The following is an 18292-nucleotide window of genomic DNA, read 5'->3' as shown; positions in this document are numbered from 1 at the left end:
GACAATTTTTTTTATCAAGGTTAGTAAGACTATAAGACAAGTGCGAGAGGTGCAGGTGCAGTCCAAGTTTTTGTTTTTAAGTAAAGCCCAGTCCAAGTTTGGTGAGAGGAAAGAGAAAGGAACCTGAAATCTGATGTGGAGGCAAACCCCTCACCAAACCATCCATCCATGGCTCCGCTGCTAGCCTGCTAGGCATGGCCCTTGCCTTGCCTACTCGGCATTGACTACTGAGGAAGGGAGGGAGGGGAACTTGGCACCCACCACCTCCTCCCGCCGACAGCGAGAGCCCGCGAGCAAGCGGCAGCCATCACCACCACCGCCTCCCAGGCTCCCACATCCCTGCTCTGCCTGCCATCCTTTTTGACTCCGGGATCCCTCTCCTCCCCGCCTGCCGGGGATCCTACTACTTCCCCCCAGCCTCCCGATCGATCTCTCCGCATTCCTCTGGCCAGCCGAGCGTGAAGTGGGAGGGAGGGTGGGATTGTGGGAAGGAAGGCGGCGGCGCGGGTGAGGACCGATGGGGAAGGGGAGCGCGTGGGCGCTGGCCCTGGCGCTCGCCGTGCTCCTCGCCTGCTCCGACGTCGCTGTCGTCACGGCGCAGGACACCGAGCGGATCGAAGGTACGCGGCGTGATTCGTGTTTGTTCCCATCGTTTTGCTTTTGCCTGTTTCCATCTTGCTTCTGATCATGATAAGCACATTCTTGTCAGTGTCTACAACTCAGCTGTTTGTTTGCATACCTTGTTGTCGCCTGTAGTACATCTTGTAAATTGGTAAAGCAACAATTTTGGCATATATTAGTATGTCCGTTTGATCTGTTAGGCCTCTGAATTCATGGGAGTTCCATCCTGACTTCATATGCTTATGGGTTAGCTGATAAGCCGAATGCAGGTGGATCCTTTGGTATGCAATGATACATGATGATAATCAGTTAATCATGATTCGTTCAGTTTAGCGTAGGTGCGAAATTCACTTTAGACCTGTTTACATTGCTTAGCTAGCATACCTTACTTTTGATCAGTATGTTCTATGATCCTGTGATCCCTAGCATGGTTCTACAACTAGGTATATTCTTTTCCCCACTTCTGTTCACGCCCTAATGCCATGGATAATAAAATGCAGGAAGTGCTGGTGATGTATTAGAAGATAACCCTGTTGGGAGGCTCAAGGTCTATGTCTATGATCTCCCCAGCAAATACAACAAGAAACTGCTGAAGAAGGACCCTAGGTGCCTGAACCACATGTTTGCTGCTGAGATCTTCATGCACCGGTTCCTGCTGTCAAGCGCTGTCCGAACTTTTAATCCCGAGGAAGCAGATTGGTTCTACACACCTGTATACACAACATGCGATCTGACTCCTTCGGGTCTTCCCTTGCCTTTCAAGTCTCCTCGAATGATGCGAAGTGCAATCCAGCTGATTGCCACGAACTGGCCTTACTGGAATAGATCAGAGGGCGCAGATCATTTCTTTGTCACACCACATGACTTTGGTGCTTGCTTTCATTACCAGGTACAAACAATAGTACATTAAGTAGCTGTTGTGTGCATTTATTTATACTTCTACTAATGAAGATTAGATCTTCAGCAATAATAGTTTAGTACGAAATAGCGAATATCACCATTTGGAACAACTGGGACATATCTAATTGTGACACTGAACATGGGGGCAATAGCGGTATCAAGATGCTTGTTTCAGTATGACTGAACTAATCTAGTACACTTAATTAAGTCAGGCTCACATGTTGTTTGTCCCTTGTAGAAGAAACATGTCCAAGATTGCAATTTCCTTATATGTCATGCTGATAAGTGATAACTATATTCATGGTTAACTAACCATGTAATAGAAATAACCACTTAATAGACTTCCAATTGACTCCTGTTACTGGCTGTTTCAATATATTGATCTTTCTGTAACAAGATCTTTCATTTTTCAGGAAGAGAAAGCAATCGGACGGGGAATCCTTCCCTTGCTTCAGCGGGCTACACTGGTTCAGACCTTTGGACAGAAGAACCATGTATGCCTGAAGGATGGATCCATCACCATCCCACCTTTTGCGCCTCCCCAGAAAATGCAAACTCACCTTATACCCCCAGACACCCCTCGATCCATCTTTGTGTACTTCCGTGGTTTGTTCTATGACACCGGCAACGATCCTGAAGGTGGTTACTATGCTAGGTAATCATCTATCTGCGTACAAGCGATGCAGTGGACACCTTTCTATATCTTCCTATCGTTTTGTCTTCCCTCCCATTGCATCATTGATCTAGTGGCTGATGACACTGCATCTGCATGTTCTACAGAGGAGCTCGTGCGTCAGTCTGGGAGAACTTCAAGAACAACCCGCTCTTTGATATCTCGACCGATCACCCACCAACATACTACGAAGACATGCAGCGTTCAGTGTTCTGCCTGTGCCCATTGGGCTGGGCACCCTGGAGTCCCAGGCTAGTCGAAGCCGTGGTCTTTGGCTGCATCCCAGTGATCATCGCAGATGACATCGTCCTGCCCTTTGCGGATGCCATCCCATGGGAGGAGATTGGTGTGTTCGTTGCCGAGGAGGATGTCCCGAGGCTGGACAGTATCCTGACGTCCATTCCCACAGATGTTATACTGAGGAAGCAACGTCTCCTTGCGAACCCGTCGATGAAGCAGGCCATGCTGTTCCCCCAGCCTGCTCAGCCAGGAGATGCATTCCACCAGATTCTAAATGGACTTGCGCGCAAGCTCCCACACGGTGACAATGTCTTCTTGAAGCCCGGGGAGAGGATCCTGAACTGGACCGCTGGACCACCAGGCGACCTGAAGCCTTGGTAGCATCTTGCGGATCTCAGATGGATAAATAACCTTTTGGAAAGGAAAAACTGAGAATATGATATAGTTGCACCTTTGAATTACCATGGATGCATAGTGCTGACCACAAGCAAATGTACATTTCTGTATGCTCTTTCTTCTATAGCTGTTATATACACCTCATATCTTCATTTCTTTTTTCTTTCTCTTTATCCCATTCATTAGATGATGAGAATGCCAGGCCTTGTCAATCGTATGTGGATACATCATCATAATAAAAAATATACAAGATTTTACCCATGCTGATTGTCTGACCTCATTTCATTACCCTCTGAACTGCCAGTTGCCATACTGTTCCAGTATTCCTGCAACAACCCTGCCATTGGGTTTGTGATGTTACACCTTGCTGATTTTGGTCCCCTTTGATTTGTTTGTGCCTCTCCACAATTCGATGAGAAAGGTGAAACTGCTGTCTGAAGCAAGATGATAGGGAAGCCTGTCTGATTCGCTGATCAGGCAGCATGTCGCTTCAGTCTTTAGCTGAATGTTGCTGAGCTCTGAAGGAATGTCGTGTCAAATTGCGCGTGTGATGTGAGCGCTGTAACCTAAGATTGCTGGTTGTTGGTGCAAAACAGGTAGGTAGGTAGATTGATAGGGAAACGAGGTCAACATCAGGGCCTTTTTTGCTTTTGTGTCCTCCGTGAGGCCATCAGCTGGTGTTACTGAGCTATTGCACCCTCCACCTGCACTTGGTTGGGATGCCACCAACTGAATGGTAAGGAACCGTAGTTCAGAAATATACCTCCGAACAAGGTTTCCTGCTGGAATTAAGGTTGTGTTCATAAATGCCACAAACATTGGAACTGGTGGGAATTTGTCAAGAACCATTCTTGCTGGTTTTGTTTTTTGGTTCTGGAATTTTGCACAGCTCCTGCCTCCTGGTGAGATTCGGTTCACCTCCATGAAAGATTCAAGGATTCGAGGTTCAAATTCGATCCTGGTAAAAGCTTCCGGTAAGGTGTGAATGGTTAGTAAGGTCAACGATGTACAATACAAACAACATTCTGGTGTGCCGTGACCTAACTATAGTTGGAGAAGACGACGAAAGCGACCACCTAACAACGGCAGGTGATCCGAGTCAAAGTATGGTAGGCAACGAGGAGAAGAAACTAAAAAAAGATGGCATGAATTGTGACCGAAGCAAAGCGATCTTGGAAGGAGGAGGCCGTACAGGCACAGCTGCCAAACCTAGTTTAAGCTTTTGCGTGTTTTACCTGGACGCCATGCTCGTACCAGAACTTCGGATGGAAATGGAAATGGAAATGGCCAAATGGGGATGATCTGACTTTCTGTACGCCGTGACGTGGTCACTGCCGTGTGGACCCCTGCAGTGACACCATCACGCCGTGCAGTAAGCCAGGATCGACGTCCGCTCGTCGTGTCACGTTCATACGGATGCCGACGTTAATGTTCCTGGAATTTTCTTAAATCCCGGACGAAGCACCTGCTAGTACATGGGAATGAAAATTCAATCTTGCAAACGTAATTATAAAAAAATATTGCAAACGCAGGTTGTCGACAAAAAGAAGAAAAAAACTTGCAAACGCGGGGAGCCTGGTACGGTGGTACCCACTACCTCCGCCGACAGGGGGTGCCCGCCGGGCGCGAAGAAGCCGCGGTCACCGTCACCACCAACCTCCAGTCCCAGCGCTCCCACACCTCTGCCATCCTCTTTGACTCCGGGTCCCTATTCTCCCCGCCTGCCGAGAACGGAGAATCCCGCTAGCTCCCTCCCACCTCCCCCGCAACCCTCTCGAGTCTCGGCTGGAGCCTCTCCGTCTCTCCCCGCTGCCCCCGAGCCGCCGAGCGTGGAGGGAAGGGACGAGGCGTCGGTGCGGGTGACGGGACTAATGGGGACGGCGAGGGCGCGGGCGCTGCCCCTGGCGCTCACCTTGCTCCTCGCCTGCTCCGACGTCGCCGTCGTCGCGGCGCAGGTCACCGAGCGGATCCAGGGTACGCGGCCCCTCGCTCTCCCTCCCTCCCTTCCTTCCTCAGTCTCTTGCTCGAGCCATGCTCCGATTGGTGGATGATTATGCATTGCGCGCGCTCCCTCGGTCGTTGATCCGGGGAAGCCGTGCTCCTCGTCGCGTTTGTGGTGGCCGGAATGGATCTGATCGCGCGCGCGTAATCCTACGAGGCGTTGGGGAGACGAGCGGGCGGGCGGGTGGTTGCCTGGTTGGGGAGATAGATCAGCTCTTACTGGCACGGATGCTTCCACGCTTCCTTTGTTAGTCCATGAACGAACTAGCTTCCGCATTCAGTCAATTGCTCAGAGTGCACAATGAATTCCATCCTGGCAAGGGCAGTGCTCCAAATCTTGAGATCAGTCAAACCTGTTATTACTACACGATGCATCTGCCATGGATTGTGGTAGATCCTTCCTTGCCTATGCTGAGAAGATGAGCATAAATGAAGTCTGATTCTTTTCCAAGTGTGGCCGAACTCCTTATAACATACTTCTACTGGAGATTAGCAAAGCTTTATTTAGTAGTGCTATTATTATTTATCGTTTTGAATTGGAGTCCACTAACTACACTTATCGAGCTTCTCGACTTCATAAAACAGTCAGGGATCCCTCGAATTTCTTACTTGACGCGATATTTAGCCACACCCTGGCCCTACTAAAAGAGTTCCGCTCCTCAAGATATGGTACCTGTTTCATAAGTTGCTTGTGTGCCTACTTGCTGTATAATTTCAATTATGCTTTGCCTTAAGAAAATAATTTACTTTGGGGGAGAAAAACTATTTAACTCCATCTTACTGGGATCATGGTATTGCGGTGCATAATCCTGATATTTCACTGTGGATATGATTAAATTCCAGGAAGTGCTGGTGATGTGCTAGAAGATGATCCTGTTGGAAGGCTCAAGGTATATGTCTATGAGTTGCCGCCCAAATACAACAAGAATATTTTGGCAAAAGATTCTAGATGCCTCAAGCACATGTTTGCTACGGAGATCTTCATACATCGCTTCCTATTATCGAGTGCAGTCCGGACTTTAAATCCGGAAGAAGCTGATTGGTTCTACACTCCAGTATACACAACATGTGACCTTACACCATGGGGCCATCCCTTGACCACCAAGTCTCCGCGTATGATAAGAAGTGCGATTCAGTACATTTCCAAGCGTTGGCCCTACTGGAACAGGACGGAGGGAGCAGATCATTTCTTTGTCACCCCACATGACTTTGGAGCATGCTTCTATTTCCAGGTGCGTCATAGAGCCATAAACTATGAATCCTCCTATATAATTACCGATGCAACGTGGAATGTAAACTCCTAAAATGGAAATTCCAGTCTAGTCAGTTCCTCGTGCACCATTTGCTATCCGTTACTCATATTTACTTCAAGCACCATCCATCTAACCTCCTATATAATTACCGATGCAGCATGGAATGTAAACTCCTAAAATGGAAATTCCAGTCTAGTCATTTCCTTGTACACCATTTGCTATCCGTTACTCATATTTACTTCAAGCATCATCCATCTAACATGTATTCAGAATTCCTATTGTTTAGGAAGCGAAGGCTATCGAGCGAGGTATCCTTCCAGTGCTGCGCCGTGCTACACTGGTCCAGACTTTCGGGCAGAAGGATCATGTATGCCTCAAGGAAGGCTCCATCACCATCCCACCATATACTCCTCCTTATAAGATGAGAACTCACCTTGTTCCACCAGAGACCCCTCGGTCAATCTTTGTCTATTTCCGTGGTTTGTTCTATGATACTTCAAATGATCCTGAGGGTGGTTACTATGCAAGGTATGCTCCTAAAACTGAATTATGTAACTGACAAGCAGTCTTGATGAATCATTGACTCGAAAGCCTTGATGCACCTACCATATGCAATGCAGGGGCGCCCGTGCATCAGTTTGGGAGAACTTCAAGAACAACCCAATGTTCGACATCTCGACAGACCATCCACCAACCTACTATGAGGACATGCAGCGTTCCGTCTTCTGCTTGTGCCCACTTGGCTGGGCCCCATGGAGCCCCCGTTTGGTGGAAGCTGTGGTGTTCGGCTGCATCCCCGTGATCATTGCCGATGACATTGTTCTTCCCTTTGCGGATGCTATCCCATGGGAGGAGATTGGTGTCTTTGTGGCTGAGGACGACGTCACCAAGCTTGATACCATCTTGACCTCCATACCGATGGAGGAAATCCTTCGGAAGCAGAGGCTGCTCGCGAACCCATCGATGAAGCAGGCCATGCTGTTCCCACAGCCGACCGAGCCCCGGGACGCCTTCCACCAGATCCTGAACGGGCTGGCGCGGAAGCTGCCGCACGGCAAGGGCGTGTTCCTGAAGCCCGGGCAGAAGGTGCTGAACTGGACCGAGGGGGAACCGGCTGACCTGAAGCCGTGGTAGGTATAGACGTATAGTGGCATGGCACCATCACCATTCACCACGGCTGGTGTTCTGGTGTTCTGTGTAAACGACACAACCATACGAGAGGCTGATCATTGACGATGATGCTAGTGAACTACACCATTAAATGTAAAGCTCCTTCCCTTCCTCCTACCTTGCTTCTTTTTGAGGCAATGTGCCTGCCTTGCCTGTATGGCAATACCTGTTTTGACCTTTCTTTTAGTGTTAGCATATATAGATGATAGCTGGTGGATCATGTAATGTATGACCGTTGTATTATATTATTATACAGTTGCCGGTTTACGGTGGGGGAAAGTAAGGTTAATTCCAATCCGGAAAACCTGCTAAATGCTGTGCGTTTCAGTACTGAATGCTGAGTTAGAATGGTGCCATGTGTTCTTGACTTGGTGTGGTGGCAAGCAACGAAGCAAGGATTCAACCTGAATGTTTGGGATTGGTAAGAAAACATGCATGGCTTACAGGAAGCACATGCACACATATATATAGCTTAGTAGGCACTGAATCACTGAATTCTTGGAGAATTCGAAGATGATACCCTCGCCACTCTCAATTACTGAACCCGTGCCTAACTAATGCGTCAGATAATATTAAAGGATGACCATTTTAAAGACGCGGGGATAGCTCAGTTGGGAGAGCGTCAGACTGAAGATCTGAAGGTCGCGTGTTCGATCCACGCTCACCGCATCCCTATTTTTTTATGCCGTGCCAGTCCTTGACTATTGGTCTATTTCTTGAGAACCAATCTTCCTTTTGCGCCAATTTCTTCGTTTCTGAAAATTGTTGTAACTACTAGTGCGCTAGACGAATCAAAACCAATCCATCTACGCCTGTTGCAACTCCAAAGTCCTTGACTTTATGTACTTGCGGTTGCTGCCCGGTCACAGGTGCTTAGGAGTTGTACTGTTATAAGAGCAGTAGTACTAGATACCTAGATCGATAAACATACCTATCGATCAAAACTATGCAGCCTATGGTGTCATTTCTGAATTTACAATGCATCTGAAAAGCTGTGTTTAAGGGGTGATGTGAGAAGATGGAGTCAATGTCAATCGGAGGAGGAGCAGCAGCTCTCCAAAGCTGACAGAAGAGAGGAAGCGCTAGGAACTTTGCAAGCAGGCTGGAAAGTAGGGATCCTGAACTGTGAACAGCTATCCTGGTTCTGGAATCTGGATGTTCTTTCAATTGTTAGTAGGGGGCATCGTTTATGCTGAGCGCTTGCCGCTTTGAACTCGCTTCCCATAACTCTACCCTGTTGGCTGTTGCTCTTTTCTTGCGTCCCATCATCATTCTAGACGTTGTTCCTATTCAGGGCATATTTCAGGGTTTTTTTTTCATATTTCAGCTACGCTGTCTGTCGTCGGCGGGCTCGTCAGCCGGCCCAATAATGCCCCTGGAGGGAAATGCTCGGCCCGCCATGTTGTGGCGGTGCTGCCCGTCCGGCCGGGGCCGCAGAACGGGCTAGTAGTAGGCCGTATACTAATATACAGTGAGGTTTCAACTAGGCCGAAAGCCCGACCCACAAACATGAGTTTGCCAAAACCTCTCTCTCAGAAAAAGAAAAGAAAAGAAAAGAAAAATGGAACACGAGCTTGCCAAAAGAAAACCGCGTAACTTTTGCAACGAGTTTAGGCCCATCCATGCGCGTGGCTAGTGGCGTACCAAGTACAGGCACATCCTACTACGCGATCTAGCAGCACCGGTTTCGTCCGCGTTGCGTGCAGTGCGTACTTTCACGGACAAAGCTCAGCAAGTGGCAAATTAAAGCCGATCGATCGAGATGGGGAAACTTGTCTCATATGATCCAACATGTGGATGAAGGGGTGGCGTATAGTATGTACGTATTCACTCACGCTTCATCGATCCCGATCGAGTTCCCAACCAGCTGCAGCTCCTTGCTTGAAACGGCCGCCTGCGGTGACGACGACGACCTAGCTAGCATAGCACCCGCGGCATGCATGGCGCAACTTCTTCTATTCAAAGATAGCGTTAATTAACATCTACAGAGAAGCACCCGTCTTTTTTACCGCTTGTCACGTCGTGAGTTACCTTAGAGTCCAAGACTTGAGATGCGAGACGGGCCGGGTCGCTTACTGTCGCCTCACACACACCCTCACACGATGACAACACAAACAACACGCTGGGATTTTTTTTTTCCTTTTTTACCTGTGAAGACTTTTTAACCTGTGAAGGAGACTTGTGGCAGAGCCCGAGGTCAAGATCAACGACGACTAGCGGTGCCGTAGGATAAAGCAAGTGGAGCCAACATTGACCGACTCACATGACATGCATGTGTACTGGATGCATGCTGAATCGTTGTTGTAATGTTGCATCGCGTGTGGCTGCATAGGTACCGAGCCATGTAGGATTTCCCGGAGTCTACTCCAATGTAATTGTTGGTCAATGCAGTGAGATGGTCTCGATCGTGCAAAACCTATTGTTTATGCAACTACAGTGTGTTGTTCCTCCCGGCACCAACCAACCGTGTAGCAGAGAAGCATGCTGGACGCAAGCATGCAATGCAACTTCCCAGAAGGATCGTCCAAATTGCAAGCAGGGCTGTGCTATGATACTGTCTGTGTGCAGGCAACTTGCAGTCTATACGTATGGATTCGTCAAGGGCGTGTCAGATGTCCGGGCCGTTTTGTCAATGCCCCAATCAGATGCATGCCAAGGGAGGTTTGCGGCGCCGCGTGGGTTACTGCCACGCGTCACATTTAACGCATCTTTGGGTCGACAAACACCTGCCCAATTCAGTCCACATGCATGGAACTTAAAAATTGGCAGGGTGAATTAATGTGTGTTAATGCGTAGTGCAGCACAACTGGAGGAAAGCAATTATAAGCAACTCCTTTTATTTTCTGACAAAATCAGAAAAAGAATTTAAAAATCTTAATATTATTTCATTTCTAGAAATACATATCATATATACATATATTTTTAGATAAAGGAAAAATATTCCGGCCTCTACACCCGCACATATCATATATACATACATACAGTTTGTTTCTTATATTTCCATGATGTTTTAGTCTTTTGATTTCCAAGGAAATCGTATGGATGATGATTCGATCAGCGATATGATTGTTGTTGTATCACGGCATATGGCGGTATGACACGCGTACGTGGTATATGCAAGCCAAAAAGTAGTTGATGAAGAAACCACCCGGGTTAATTTAGCCATTGGATAAACAAACCGCCACGCGTTTCAACTTTCGCTGTGTGGACTGTGGATCAAAGTGCTATGGCTATCCAGTATCCAGTTTACGTAAAAGGAAACAGCCCATTAGAGGAGTTGAGCACCTGCGATGTGTGTGGGATGGAAGCGGAGGATGAACACCATGCGGTGGTGAGGTGCAATATGGCTTCGACTCTGGGGGCTGCAATGCGTGAGGTATGGACCTTGCCAAGGGAGGAAGAAGACATGACATATCATGCGTGAGGTCAGCTTCTACTGGTATTATGGAGGGCATGGTTTAATCGTAATGAAATCACGCACGGAGGAAAAGGAGCATCTATTGTTGGGTCAGTTAAATTCTTGACGTGCTATAGGGTAGAGCTGTGCATTATCCGACAACAGGTCCAGGATGATCATAAAGGCAAAAAACAGATGTTCCAGGAACCACCAGCTGGCAAGAGAGAGGCAAGCCATTCAAAGAGCACAGCGCAGTGGAAACCACCAGACCCAGGTTGGTTCAAAATCAATGTTGATGGTGCCTTCTCAGAAAGATCGGGAGCAGGAGGGGTAGGAGTGGTTATCAGAGACCACCTTGGAGCAGTCAAGCTTGCAGCATGGCGAGTCATTTTTGGCGCCTCCAATGCAGAAGAGGTGGAAGCCCGGGCCTGTAAAGAAGGAGCTGATTTGGCAGCAGAATGGATTCGTGCTCCAGTTATCCTTGAGTCTGATCGTGCGATGGTCATCCAGTACCTAAAGGAGGAGAATATGAAGCCGGCATGCTTCGCCACCATCCAAGAGACGAGGAGTGCGGCCCAAAGCAGACTTCCCTGTTGCGTGTTGAGTCATGTAAAGCTAATGAGCTTGCGCAGATGGCAAAGCGGCTAAACCATGGTGCAGTGTGGCGTGACCGCTTCCCAGTATGTATCGAGCACTTCATTGATCAAGGGTGTAATCCTCCTATGAGCAATTAATAAAGATCTCTCTTTACTCGTAAGAAAAGGAAACAGTCCGATGGAGCATTTCGGTATGACCACCACATGCATGTGATGACTGAGACGTCGTCATCACCGAACCCATCTGTGCCAGAAACATGCATGCATGCATTTTTCCAAGCATGCGTATCAACATACCCATTCCGGGACGAGATCAGCTTGAATTAGATGCATTGTTTCCCCCTTTTCCTGAAGATAACAATTAAAATTAAGGCTGTGGCGCCATCCACATGCATGTGGAGCTCACTCAGTACTGGATTATTCATTTCAAGATATACTCCTGTTAAAAAATAACAAAACAAAAGAAAAGAAACAGAAATGTTACTCAAGCAGCTGTAGTGCTATTAACATGTACTGTCCGAAGAAAGCCTGCGGTTAATCCCAAAATTTGAATTAAAAGCACCTTAATTATTACCGTGATATGGACACGGCGGACTAATCATGCACGGACAGCAGGATCCCGGCCATTGGTCAAAAGAGCAGAGCGAGAATTGGAATTCCGGTCAAGTAAAATGTGCGCCAAATGATTGTTATCCATCGGCTTCCCACGTTGGAAAGAACCCAAACTCTTTTGATCGATCTCGCAGCATCATATCTCTATCTATCTATCTATCTATCTATCTATCTATCTGCTCACGTTGGGCCCTTATATTAATTTATTAAACATCTGCTGACTGCTGATCAAGAGCTTAGTGCGTCTACGTATGATGCTGCCACCAAACTAAAAGCGCCACATCAGTTGGATAAACCCCCCGCAATTAACAAACGCCCGGATCGCGGATCCCCCAACCAGCGACGCGATCATTGCCCATGTTTGATGACATGTAACCCGAGGATGAGTAAGCAAGCACTTGATCGACAAAAAAAAAAATTAAAGCACTCGGCCTCTCTTTTGGTGCGATACGACAGCAGGCATTGCGTCGCACTCTCGCACTTGCAGCTGCAGGAGAGCATCGATCAGAGATGTGGTCGATATATTCGCGTGCAGATACGTGCGCGTGCTTGGGCTTAATCTGGATTATCGGATCTAATTATGTGTCAGCAAGGCGTGTGAATGTGTGATCGTATCGGGTATTAAAGATGATGACGTACGCGGTTAAGGAAAGCTGGTGGCATAAACGACGTGAAAATAAAACCCCGTGGAAAGAATCACAGGAAGAAAGAGGTGTGTACGTACGACCTCGGTCGGCACGCACGCACGCACGCCGCGGCCGCGAGATAAGGATATGGCCGTGTGCTGCTGCTGCCGCATCGCCCGTGCGCGCGCAATATTTTATGCTGCAGCACCACCGGCCGGCCGGCCTCTTGCTCTCGCAAACAGTCGGCAAGCAAGTTGGAGAGAGATCGATGTGGCGTGCGTCTCTTGTGCTGCACATAAAGAACAGCCCGGGGACCTCTTATATATGATGTCACGGCGCGTAGAATAGGAATGGATAAAAAGCGACACGACGGCAACGTAACAGCACGGCGCAACGCGATCCAATGGCGCCGGGCCTTTTTTTTTTTTGAAACGACTCCGGGCCTTTCAATATAATGCGCACGCTCAATAGGAAGAAAAAATGCGGTCGTCAGCCACGCGCTGATATGCTCTTAACCACCCACATCGCGGATCGTAGCTAAACTAATCCGATCCGGCCACCGATCACGTAGTACAGGCCACTTTTCGGAAAGCTAGCTAATAGCCTAATATACGCCACGCCATCCAGCTCTCCTGATCCTACTGCGGCGCTTTTTTTCCACAAGAGCTAATGAGATAAAATGCTCCATGTCTCTCCCCTTTTAATTTTTTTTTTTGGCAGCAAATTAGTACTAACTAAGAAACTGGTCGAAATCGCCTGGCAAATACTAGAGAGAAAGATTTTGGGGGATCGGAGGCTTGGATTGCATGGATTCGTTCACAGTGCGAGGGAGAGATGAGGCCGGCAGATACGATCGGTAGGCATCATCGGCAGTGGCAGACTGGCAGTGATGGAGGCGCGGAGCGTGGATGGGCACCCGCAGCTAATGGGCAAAGGCTACGGCCACTGTTGCCGATACAGCTGCGCCCCAGGCCAGCCAGCCCAGGGGGGGATGCATCTGGCGAGCACACACAGGCGCACGGCGGACAGGGAGAGCTGCCCCGCCCCGCCCGGGTCGCGTCGCGCCGCGGCTGGTGGCCTGGTCCACCCTTCATGTGAACGCCACGCCGCGGCCGCGCGCGCCTGCCTCCCCTCCCCTCGTCGCCCGCGGCCGCGGGCGCCTGGCCTGGACCCCGCAGGCACCTGCGCAGCACCCCCAATACCACGCGGCCCCGGCCCCGCCCCCGCCTCCATTGGTCTGGTGGGCTAGCTGTGGCCTCGGCGGCGGGGCGGCCTTCCCCTTTGCCATCGGCCGCCGCATGGACCGGCCGGCCGGGCGCATGGCGCATGTCGCGCTCGTTCGCGGCGCGGGATGGCTTTGCTTTGCTTTTTCGCCTTGGTAAGTAAGGTTCGGTTCGGTTCCCGATCGCCAGCACGAGCGGCCCCCCGGCGACCATGTACAATCATTGGCATGTGGACCTGGGTCGTCGCTCTCCTGGCTCGACTTATTAATCAAATAATCGCGTACGCCTGTTGGGACTTGATTGGGGCTGGCTTATCTGTTTTTAGCAGGTGGAACCAGCGCAATTTGCACGTTGCAGTTGCAGCCATCTAGTATACTTCGTTCAATCGTAAACATAAGTCCATCTGATTTGGCCTAAAACATTTCTAAATTTGACCATCAATGCGAAAAAGATTTGTATAGCTTGATAACACAAGATTGGCGCTACTGAGTTCATCACAAAAATATTTTTCATAATATATATAAATTACTACTAAGTTCATCACAAAAATATTTTTCATAATATATACTGCCGTCCCAAAATATAGCCCTCCTCTTTAAGACAGATTAAGAAGAGTGCTAAATGTCTAATATGCCCTTCATTAAACCTGTCCATTCATACGCATGTGATTTATGTATGGCAATTATCCACACAAATAAATTGTGCATGCTGCGATTTATTGACAGTCACGACCACAAGACAATTGATTACCATAGGGTTTTTTTGTCCATTCATCCATTCAATTAGAGTTGTCAACTCAAATGTAGTTGTATTTTGGGACAAATTTTGAACTCTAAACGTAGCTATATTTGGGGACAGATGGAGTATAAAATTTTTCATTTAGGAAAACACAATATTCTACAAATATTGCTAGCCAGAATTAGAAATGTTTGACTTAAGACAAATATAGAGCGATTTCTATTTATGGTCGGAGGAGGTATGCGAATACATACTCCATCTGATAAAAAAGAAGTAGTACTTGTTTTGGATGCAATCTGCACTCCAACCATTTTTATCTGATGCCTCTCCAAAGAGACGCAGTCCATCATTTTAAATTGCATTGTGCGGTTACAAATTACATGTTTATATGTTGAGTTTAGATTAAATTAAAAATGACTGGCTGGAGTATAACGAAAAAACACTAAAAAGATAAGTAAAACTAAAACCCTTGCAAACAAATCTCATTATTACTGTGCATAGTCGATGAAACCAGGGGTCATTCCACGAGCTGTAAGATGCATGTGTACCAAGTCGTTTGCTTCGACCACCGTGCACTTAATTTACTCCTCCTCCTCCTCCTCCTCAACCAGCGACATGATCGACAGCACAAGCGGCCAACAACATCATCAACAGCAATGTCAAACCTGACCAGATTAAATTCTGTGGTACTACCTGCTAACGTATCTTCATGGGCCGGGTGTCCATGCATATCTAATCCGTCCAGCTAGCGCACGCTGAAACTTGATTCTGAACCGGGCAACTTGCGCCTGAGCTATCATCTGCTTTATGACTTGTCATTTGTCAACTAGCTCTGAATTATGTGAACATCAGATCCACGCTTATCTGTTGAAACGACACTTGTATTATGCACGCTAAATTCCAATGCTGTGAGCCGACTACTTCAGTTCAAACATCATGTGGGAGAGTATATATTGGATGGACCATTGACCTTATTTAAGTAAGGTCAGTGAGCATGATCGCTACTAATATGTTGATGTCTGTACCTAATTTTCTTTTACACAACATGTGTGTCTAGTCTAGCTAGATATACATCTATTTCAGAAAAAATAAATGGCTAGAGGCTACTAGCTGATAAAGATGCCAAAACCATTTGTCAAAAACAAAAGGCTTAACACCAAAGGTGCCTCTGATCTCTCAAGTCCCAATGCGCAATATGCATTGATTTTGACCTCTCTGGAGATCGTGGCCAGGACTTTGTCAGCACCTTGAGTAGGGATCACTTGGTTCACACAAATGTGCTAAACTCAACTTAGTGATTGTTGCAATGAGAAGGAATACTTTGGAAGCTGCAGTCTCTCTAGCAGAATACAAACAGAAATATTCTAGCTATAGGAGGCTCCCAAGATCAACACACTACCAGGGGCATTTCGGGTAATCAAGCAAAAGTCCTGCATACACAGTGAATAGTCAAGTAAAAATATATCGGAATCGAGAACACTGTTGACGTAGAGATGCATATCCATCCTCTAGAAACTCCGGAAAACTCTACCACGCCGTCACGGTCACCATTTACCATCACCAAGACCTGCACACAACAACATGCCTGTAGTAGCTGGAGCACAAAAGCCAAGCATGACTGGTAGCTAATAAGCTAGCAGACTGCTAGTGCTAGTCCACATTCCACAAGCTTTTTTTTTTACTTTTACTCTTCCTCCCAAAAGCTAGAACAGCACACACACAACCTACAAAATGAAATCTAAGCTCTTTATTTTATTTTTTTTGCAAGGATAATTACACCAGTATAATCAGTGAGGACCCATCTATGCATGGTCCCTGGGGTGCACCATCACATCATCTTCACTTTGAGTTGACCCACACCAACACAAGCCCATGAGGTACTATACACCCATGCAAGAGGCCATGACACACAGTTCAATTAATTATTAATCCATCATAAAAACTATCATCATACATAAAAAGCAAATCTATACTAATTAAAACGCAACAAAAAGGAACATATGCCCATGTACACTTTAGTATATATGGAGTGAGAAGTGTGGTTTAGTGTTATGCTACACTCACCTGACCTGACCTCCCCCCGCCCCCTATATATCACACGCACCCCCCCTTCACTTGTCCTTCCCCCCCACCATTTCCACAGCTTGAATTGAATCTTCCCCAAGGCAAGCACATCCCTCTCTTCCGCGTGGGTGTAGTGATCGGATGGACAGCACGAGCTGCCTCGTGGACGACTCGAGCAGCGCCGCGTCCACGGGCAAGAAGCAGGCGCCGGCGTCGGCGCCGAGCAGCAGGCCTCTGCAGCGCGTCGGCAGCGGGGCCAGCGCGGTGATGGACGCCGCGGAGCCAGGCGCGGAGGCGGACTCCGGCGGCGCAGCCCGCGCGGGAGGCGGTGGTGGCGGCGCCGCGGTCGGCGGGAAGCTGCCGTCGTCCAAGTACAAGGGCGTGGTGCCGCAGCCCAACGGGCGGTGGGGCGCGCAGATCTACGAGCGGCACCAGCGCGTGTGGCTCGGCACGTTCACGGGCGAGTCCGAGGCCGCGCGCGCCTACGACGTCGCCGCGCAGCGGTTCCGGGGCCGCGACGCCGTCACCAACTTCCGCCCGCTCGCCGAGTCCGATCCGGAGGCCGCCGCCGAGCTCCGGTTCCTCGCGTCCCGGTCCAAGGCCGAGGTCGTCGACATGCTCCGCAAGCACACCTACCTCGAGGAGCTCGCGCAGAACAGGCGCGCCTTCGCCGCCGCGTCCCCCTCGCCGCCGCCCAAGAACAACCCGTCGTCGCCCGCGGCGGCCTCCTCCGCGGCCGCGGCGCGCGAGCACCTCTTCGACAAGACGGTGACGCCGAGCGACGTGGGGAAGCTGAACCGGCTGGTGATACCGAAGCAGCACGCGGAGAAGCACTTCCCGCTCCAGCTCCCGGCCGCCGCCGCGGTCACCGGCGAGTGCAAGGGCGTGCTCCTCAACTTCGAGGACGCCGCGGGGAAGGTGTGGAGGTTCCGGTACTCCTACTGGAACAGCAGCCAGAGCTACGTCCTCACCAAGGGCTGGAGCCGCTTCGTCAAGGAGAAGGGCCTGCACGCCGGCGACGCCGTCGGGTTCTACCGCTCCGCCGGCAAGCAGCTCTTCATCGACTGCAAGGTCCGGCCGAAGACCACCGCGGCGACCACGCCGCCCCCCGTGAAGGCGGTGAGGCTTTTCGGCGTGGACCTGCTCACGGCGGCGAGGCCGGCGGCGGCGCTGCCGAAGCAGGAGGAGATGGTGGCCGTGACGAACAAGAGAGCTAGGGACGCCATCGCCGCGTCTACCCCACACATGGTTTTCAAGAAGCAATGCATAGACTTCGCGCTGACCTAGCTAAATTTTTTGCTCCAGCCCTCTTGCTTGCTTCACTCTCGGAGATCATGCATGGTGGTACTAGCTAGCTTAGCGCCTCTTGCTTAAACCTTCATCTCTTCCTTTTGATTGTTCATTTTGTTTCTTCTTTCTTCTACATACCCTGTCCTAATCTCGCATAACTCGCCGTAAATTAGACATGCGTTCTTCCTTTTTGGTGGCAAGTGTATACTATACTAATCAAAAAGCCATGGAGATTACTACATGCCATAAGGAGCAATGTTTGGAACTCATCTCTCTCTTCCTCTTCAAGAACTCCTTCCTTTTGCAATTAATGAGGAAGAAAAAAAAACTAAAGCTGTCGATCTGCTGCTGCTACATGCTGCAATTTTGACTCTCTTGCTCTGGCGCTTTCATGTGGGTTAAGATGTGATGGGTGTGTGTGTGTGTGTGTGCTGCACCCAGGTGCATTGCATGTATCACCTGAAGTGCGAAAAGCTCCGGGAGTTATCTGAT

At 49.0% G+C, this 18292-nt stretch overlaps 2 protein-coding genes and 1 non-coding gene across 5 annotated transcripts; all 3 read left to right on the top strand.

The window, feature by feature from the left end:
• The first annotated feature begins 117 nt into the window (after positions 1-117).
• Positions 118-7567, top strand: LOC101783200 (probable glucuronosyltransferase Os01g0926700). 3 transcript variants are annotated; one of them, XM_022824968.1, is made up of 4 exons: positions 118-620; positions 5675-6063; positions 6371-6612; positions 6705-7567. In XM_022824968.1, the coding sequence occupies exons 1-4, from the start codon at positions 518-520 to the stop codon at positions 7216-7218; spliced, it is 1248 nt and encodes a 415-aa protein (XP_022680703.1). In that variant the 5' UTR covers positions 118-517; the 3' UTR covers positions 7219-7567. The 3 variants fall into 3 exon arrangements, with proteins under 3 accessions (XP_022680703.1, XP_004961328.1, XP_004961327.1); XM_004961271.4 differs by lacking the exons at positions 5675-6063; positions 6371-6612; positions 6705-7567 and adding exons at positions 1122-1510; positions 1935-2176; positions 2302-3091 and having other exon boundaries at positions 137-620; XM_004961270.4 differs by lacking the exon at positions 118-620 and adding an exon at positions 4478-4804.
• Positions 7568-7850: 283 nt separating this feature from the next.
• On the top strand, positions 7851-7923 carry TRNAF-GAA. The gene has a single exon. It is a non-coding gene; the product is annotated as a tRNA-Phe (tRNA).
• An 8628-nt stretch (positions 7924-16551) lies between these two features.
• On the top strand, positions 16552-18069 carry LOC101782792 (AP2/ERF and B3 domain-containing protein Os05g0549800). Its single transcript, XM_004961269.2, has one exon. The coding sequence runs from the start codon at positions 16652-16654 to the stop codon at positions 17795-17797; it is 1146 nt and encodes a 381-aa protein (XP_004961326.1). The 5' UTR covers positions 16552-16651; the 3' UTR covers positions 17798-18069.
• The last annotated feature ends 223 nt before the right edge of the window (positions 18070-18292 follow it).

Source organism: Setaria italica, chromosome III (genome assembly GCF_000263155.2).
Source record: "Setaria italica strain Yugu1 chromosome III, Setaria_italica_v2.0, whole genome shotgun sequence".
In the NCBI taxonomy this organism is placed as follows: domain Eukaryota; kingdom Viridiplantae; phylum Streptophyta; class Magnoliopsida; order Poales; family Poaceae; genus Setaria; species Setaria italica.
Note: the sequence above shows the minus strand (reverse complement) of the source record. Positions and strands in the feature narration are given on the sequence as shown.